This window comes from Aulonocara stuartgranti (genome assembly GCF_965226115.1).
Source record: "Aulonocara stuartgranti genome assembly, chromosome: 6".
Taxonomy (NCBI): Eukaryota; Metazoa; Chordata; class Actinopteri; order Cichliformes; family Cichlidae; genus Aulonocara; species Aulonocara stuartgranti.
The window spans coordinates 7,703,669-7,710,954 of NC_138944.1; the positions used below are offsets into that span (position 1 = coordinate 7,703,669).

The 7,286-nt window shown below is 40.7% G+C and overlaps 1 protein-coding gene across 1 annotated transcript; it reads right to left on the bottom strand.

Moving 5' to 3' along the window:
- Nucleotides 1-5,182: 5,182 nt before the first annotated feature.
- On the bottom strand, nucleotides 5,183-6,902 carry hmx4 (H6 family homeobox 4). Its single transcript, XM_082537453.1, has 2 exons — nucleotides 6,496-6,902; nucleotides 5,183-6,360 (listed from the first exon to the last, which is right to left on the bottom strand). The coding sequence occupies exons 1-2, from the start codon at nucleotides 6,707-6,709 to the stop codon at nucleotides 5,786-5,788; spliced, it is 789 nt and encodes a 262-aa protein (XP_082393579.1). The 5' UTR covers nucleotides 6,710-6,902; the 3' UTR covers nucleotides 5,183-5,785.
- Between the last annotated feature and the right edge of the window lie 384 nt (nucleotides 6,903-7,286).

Consider the following 7,286-nt stretch of genomic DNA (forward strand, 5'->3'; position numbering starts at 1 on the left):
TGTTTTATTAATTGGTATAATTCCTATAATCTGTCAAACTGTAAACATGAACATGAATTAACAGGAGCTCTGGGGCTTATATGTGTTGTATATATGACAAATATTTGTGGCGCAAGTGTAGATCTAATGACATTTCAAAATTTTGACTGATTCAAACGGTTGTCTTGGGGAAAAAAACCCAGTAACTACCATGTTTACAATGTAATGTTGATAAGCTTCGTTTTAGCTGTCTGGGGACCAAAAACCAGGACACTGACAGTAACGCATAAACCTTTAATTAAAACCCAGGGATTAAACAGGCTTAAATATAAAATTTCATGAGTAAAATTAAGAATAAGGCATTGAAATGAAGTCTAGCCAGACTGTTTGTAATGCTGATTTGTGAAAAGATGGAAAGCAGGAAGAACGAGTTAAAAAAAAAAAAAAAGTTAGGACACTCTAACAACTGTATTTGTTGTTAATGGACTTATATTGACTACAAGCATGAAACCACACAGAGTATTCCATGTCCACACATAGAGGAGCTCATTCTCTGGGGCTATGGATAAGTGTTGATGCCCCCACTCTCACTCAGAGATGTCCCCCCAGACTCTGAATATCCCTGCCCTGTCTTCTGTCCTTTTCCTCCTTCCTTCTCCTCTTTCCTCTGCCTTTATCCTTCCATCGTACCTATTGATTGGCCTATAATGTGTTTTCAGTGGTAGATTAATGGCACATTATCCTGACAAGGGTGTGTGAGGGGACAGGACGTGAGGGAGAGTGTTAGAGATGATGTTCTTTAATTGATATGCTCTGTGTGTGTGTGTGTGTGTGTGTGTGTGTGTGTGTGTGTGTGTGTGTGTGTGTGTGTGTGTGTGTGTGTGCGCGCGCGCGCTTGTGTGTGTTATATGAAACAGAAACATGAAATTAAAAACTCACATTTTTATTAGAAAATGGATGAATGGGCAGAGATTTTAGAATATTTATTTAAAAATCAAAATAAAACAATTTTTATAAATAAATGAGACATTAATCAGGATAAGGTAAGAATTTTTATGAATTTTGGCAAGTACCTTTTCACTTCGTGCAGAACCAGGAAGTTCCTTTTCTAAAATCTCCATCCATTCATTCGTCCATCCATTTTCTTAATTACTCATCTGACTTGGGTTCTATCCCAGGGCTAAAGCAGACAACCACATACTCTCACACCCACACTTACAGTTACCTAACCACTGTAATTTTACAAAAAATGCATGTCTTTTGAGTGTAAGAGGAAGGAAGACTATTTGGAGGCGACCCACCCAGGCATGAACAGAACATGCAAACAAAGCAAGAATCATGTACAGACCCCAGGAGATGGAACCAAGTGCTAACCACTGCATCACCGTGCCATCCTGGAGGTAAAACTGAGTTAACAAATTGTAAGAAATATGTCAAGCCAAGTATGGCGAACACTGCAAATGTAATTAGTTCCCAGAACTTAAAAATATTACGCAAAATTGTTCTCTTTTAAAGTGCCGACTAAGTTAGGGCAACTCATTCATTGTAAGCATCTAATCACAGTGAATGAGTCATAGCACAGCTAGTTTGACTCGGGCTTTTGAAATGCAAAACAGAACTCTCAAAAAGCTGCAGCTAACCAGGATGACGCAGAGAAAACTGGTATAAATTTCAGTGTTAATGTAAACTTGAAACAAACCCATTTTCCAGCGTAGTGTCACTTAGTTCATTTAGTTCATGAGCGTTTTCACTCTCTCACTTAGCTTGGCTTACAATTAAATATTGGACACCTTCCAATGTGGTCTCGTCCTCCCTCATCCCTGCACTCTCTCGCCTATTATCTCTGTCTCTGTATCATTTGCTTTTATCTCAGTTCATCCCCTTCGGCATCATTCAATTTCCTCAAGCAATTTGCATTATGGAATGGGGGGTGTCTAAATAAGCAGATCAATAGGCCATCAAACAGTCCTTAAGTGTGACACATACACAGATCTTGTGTCTCAGATTTCCACCTCTAACTAATAGCCTTGTTGTTTACTTTACAATGTGCTGTGTCATGAAGTTTTTGTGTAGGGTTGCCCTACAGGGCATTGGGACTCCCCAGAGAATCCATTTGCAGACTTTTGCAGTGCTGACTGAGGCTGGAGAGCACAAATAAAAATACTCTTTTGCAAATATTTTCTTTTCTTATTTTGTTTTGGCAGAATTGTTGAATTCTCAGAGGCATGAATACTTTTTCACCGAATATTATTCTTCCCCTTTAGTTTTACTTCCCTGGAAAAGTGTTGAAAATGTTTGTGACAAACCCACACCATTGCCCTATGAAGCCAAAAATAGAATTTCAGTTAAAGAAAATCTCCCATGTGAAATCTTTTGGTGACAGTCTTTTCTGTACTTTAATGGATGGGCTCTCCCATCATCCTGGGCGATGACCTTTGTCAGTTGACAGCGAGAGGTCAACAGAGGTTAAAGTAATAGGCGAGCTAAGAAAGGGGCCCCCGCCTAGTCATGCAGAAAGGAGCTGCCAGAGCTTTACACAGGCATAATGTGCGCACACATACACACACTTGGAGTTGCTCTCCATCCAACAGAGACAGCACTTCCTCGCTCCTGACCAAACAGACCTCGGCTATAGAGAGGCACAGACCCATGCAGAAATACAAATGTGATCGTAGTTTTTCCAACACAAACACACACTCATCAACTGGTTCTGAGTGATCTCTCCCTCTCCCCCTCCATCTCTTTCAGTGTTACACACTCTCCTGCTCAGTCCCTCTCATTCAGTCACAGGCGCACACAGTCGGGCTTCAGTGCGCAGATTACTGTGATGAGCTATGACAGGGCAAGAGGCGAGAGGGAAGCACAGTAAGAATGGGAGAAGAGGACAGAGTGACAAAATGAAGCGAGTACAGTGGTGGAAGCAATTAACACTTCTTATGAGAAGTACTGAACTCAATTTGTGCGTTTATGTATGTGACACATAACAAATCAAGCTGATTATCAAAGTGTTTACTTTATTCTCTACAGTCCAACAGCTGAAAGCCTTGGTGCCTTGAAGACGGCATAATCTTCTCCATTAACTATGGCTTGAATGTTAATAATATACCATTTGGCCACACCTCGTATCTTGACAGTCCGCCGTCATGTCTGAGCTGGGAGCCGCTGGGGATTGTGGGTACGGAGCAGTGTGACTCTCCAGCAGCTCTGAAACACGAGACAGCCTGCCAGACATAACAGGCCTCTTTTCTTCAGTGAACACACACACTTGATGGAGTCGATGTCTGAATCACACACAATGATAGATGTGAATGCCTCTGAGATTCCTTTATTTGCCACAGAGGATCGGTAATGAACACATAGTGGCCTGTTTTTCTCTTAAGTAACTTCATTTTAACTATGTGATTATACCTCCGTAGTAGATAGTATAGATTACTCGGTATGATTTAGGCCTATGCTATTATAAATGTGCAGGTTAAGTGTTTCGGCAAAGTGCCCCGTGGGGGTCAAAGGGCAGTACTGATAAGGTTAGCTCACTTTCAGCTCATTCAATGCAGAGCGAGAATTTTTGTTAGTGGAGAAAATGCCATTATTGTTTTTGACAAATTATTGTTTTCAATTATGTTTTCTTCTGTTGTCTGTGATGGACCACTTAGTCTAAGTCAAGGGTATTATGCTTGTGACACGCTCAGACTCCCTGCGGGCATCAGTGAAATAACAAATTATCTTTGGTCTTGGGAAAATCATAAGATTTGAAACATCACAATGTTACCCTGTGAAACACCATCACAGTGTTTTAAGATATTTTGCAGACAAATGTTACTTGTTTTTTAGTAAAAACACTATAAATCTAGATTTAATTTTTTTTACATTATTTTGCATCATTTTTTCCTTTAACAGAAGACAAGTATTAGACAATGACTATCGTTTTATACCTTGTTAGGTATACCACAATGCATGCTTTAAATTCTGAAAATGCATATTATATCGCCATTTAAAAAACATGTTATTTGCTGTAGTTAGGGATCATTACCAGTTACTTTCTCTTTTTATTTTCCTTCTTGTTAGCTATATAATTTAAACAGCTAAGACATCTTATCTCAGAAATAAGAACTCCAGAAAGCAGATAGCCTTGTTTCTGTTTTGGGGGAAGTGCATTAATTCACTCTGGAGTCCTGGGTGTAAATATCCCCTTGCTAATACAGCTGACACAAAAGAAGTTAACTCAAAAGGAAAGAGCCTTGGCTTGGCTTCACGGGAGTGGGCGAAAAGCTTCCCATTGTGTATGCTTAAAGTCATGATGGAGATATGTGTACATTGGTTTGCACACTGAGCGCTGGACAGAAGGAGAATTTAGGTAGGCTTTCTGTCATAACCAAATGGGGAAGGAGGAGCTTCACCTCATATCTACATCTGTCAGCTCTACATCTTTGGGTCAAAAGTTTTCCAAAATATTTTAGTTTCTCAGCAAGTTACAAGATTAGTCTCATGTTATTTCTCCTCTGATATAGCACATCGTAACCAAGTGTAACCTGAAGTATTTACCTACAGAAACAGAAGGGAATGTCTGAATGTGTAACCACTTTGCTTCAATGTAAACAGTTTTTTTCTTAAGGTAAAACAGAATTAGTCTCACATTGTATTGCCAATTTCATTTACTGTCATTTGTAGTTATGCCTCTAATATGCCGTTTTTTTTTTTAATTCAGTTGAAGATAAAAGTGACACTTTTTTTCCCCAGACATACTGAGGTTGTTACTCCATGGTTTGTCTTTTATGACTCAGTATAATAATAATATTCAGCTGGCTGTAAGGTATTTAAAATGAATGTAGTATAAAGTACTGCCCTCCAAATTTAACAAATTATCTATGTTAGTGTGCCACTATTTTGCCTAAGCCTTGTCCTTTCACCCATAGAGGTTAGGATACAGCAGCCTGGTGTAATTTAAAACAAATTTACATTGAGTGGTTTTTACAGAGGCCACATGTTTACGCTTTTGCATGATTTACCTTTTTGCAGCTGTGTTTTTTATTTCTTTTCAGTCAATAGGTCCTACAGAATCCTCTTAGCAAAGATATTGAGAAAATTAATTAACCAACAACTGCATTATATATTATATACAGTTTTGTGAAACTATATACAATTTATGTCCGAAACACAAGGGTCACTGCAAAATACTGAATCAATTCTGTGAAATATTTCTTGAAGATATTTTAATTACAATTTCAATAAAAGGTGTAATGGGCCCACAGGCAAACGTGAAACAAAGTAAGAATGATAAAATATTCAGAAAAACAAAACACATGCGTGAAACAGAATAAAATGTTAATTACATTCATTTAAATACAAAGATAATTTCAGTAAAATTCAAAATTCATTTATGATATAGGAAATGCATGCAAATCGGATATAATAATTTCTTTGGTGGCTTAGGCTGCTGGATATGCTTTTGTCAATAATAATAACAATAATAATAATAATGTAAACAATAAAATGATCTAAATTATATTGTTTTGGGCCTCCCTCGGGCTATCATTAGCGTAGCCTGAGATTGATCTGTACAGGGCAATGTGTAACAATAGGTTTCGTGTCAGGCCTCTACAAAACCCACAGATGACTGAAAATAAATAATACTGAATCCGCTTATTTGTATGTGATATGTAACTACTCCCCTGCCACTGTAGTTGCAGTCTTACTCAACAGTTAAGGCCGCAGAGCCGTCTCCTCCATCTAAACCACCTTAAATGCTTCAAAGTTGGCAACAGACCACTAAAAGTGTCTCTTTCACTGCAGGGAATTGTTAAAAGCATCATACGTCCCCTTCATACAGGCTGAAGTACTTGCTGGCGTTTGAGAAGCAGAGGTAAGGCGTGCTACTTCCCGGGTAGACCACGGGCAGAGGCACGGGCAGCAGGCATCTCCCCAGCAGGTTGCTCTCTTTGTACAAAGCCGGGAGTTGCCCCACCACCACAGGCTTTCCAGTCTCGGGGAAATCGCTAACTGGTCCCTCGATTTCGTTAGAAATTTGTCTTTTCAATTTATTCCTACGGTTCTGAAACCATATTTTTACCTGGGTCTCCGTGAGCTGCAACGAACTGGCAAGGCAGGCGCGCTCTGCGCTGCTCAGGTAACGTTTCATGTCAAAAGTAGACTCCAGCTGAAAAATCTGTCTCTTTGAAAAAATAGTGCGTGTTTTCTTTTTCGTTATCATTTTATTCTTCTTGCCTGGGCTCCCTCCTTTGTGGGGGTCTGTGGCTGCGGTGGGAGAGCTGCTGTCATCGCAACTGCTGTCCCCGCTCTCGAAGCGCGCCTCCGTCACCTTCCTCTGATTCCCGCGGCTGATGACGACCGTTTCCGTTGATCCGCTACAGTCTGTGATTAACTCTGCAATAAAATGACACTTTGATTAACCCACTGTGGTCATTACTCAAACTCTGCTGTCACGTTAAACTGAATTATCGACGAGTGCGAGCTGTGCGTAAATATGAACACAGATAGAAATTGGTTCAAAGCTCTTACCACTGTCGTTGAGCCTGTCCGGGTCCTGTCTGGCTTGAGTTCCTTTCTCTTCGTGATGAAAACTGTCTTTACGCATCGCTGTGGCCAGTTCATCCTGCGATCCGGCGGATTGACAAGTGTCACAGTTACTGCCGCTTGTCTTGAGGTTGAGGATGTTGTCGATAGTGAATTTTAGAGAGGCGGTCGGGCGACGTGGTGCTTCTGCTTTGTTCATATTCTCCAAGTCGCTCCAAGTCCTCTCTTGTTTACTTCCTCGAGTCTATTCGTCCTTAACTCTAAACCGGGACGTTAATCTCACCACTTCGTCTCGATACACCATAGCAGCAGTCACTGAGCAGAGCCTGCTGGGCTGGCTGTGCTCTGTACGCGTCGCTGCTACACACACAGGATGGAGCGCTGTGTCCTTGCTGATTGGCCCAAAGAAACGTTTAGCAGTGACCAATAACAGCGCAGGAATGGCAGGGGAAAAGGGGGGGGGGGGCTGGAAAGTGATGTTGTGCCTAGACCAACAACCCCCAGTCTTTTCTGACTCCCCCTCATCTTCATGCATCTGCTGCGAGGAAAATCGTCCGGAGCCCTGCAGGGATTCCCCAGGATAATCAAGCAGTTTAATTTTACAGCATATACAGTAGACTAGGTACGCTCTGACACGGTTTTTTTTTATTGTAGTTTTCAACCCCCCTTTTTGTGAAGTGGGCCACGCAGCTACTTGAGTGTGATTTGCGTGCTCAGAGCGTTAAATATTTAAGTATTTGTCAGCTTAATATCAAATTTGACTGAAACGAGACTGG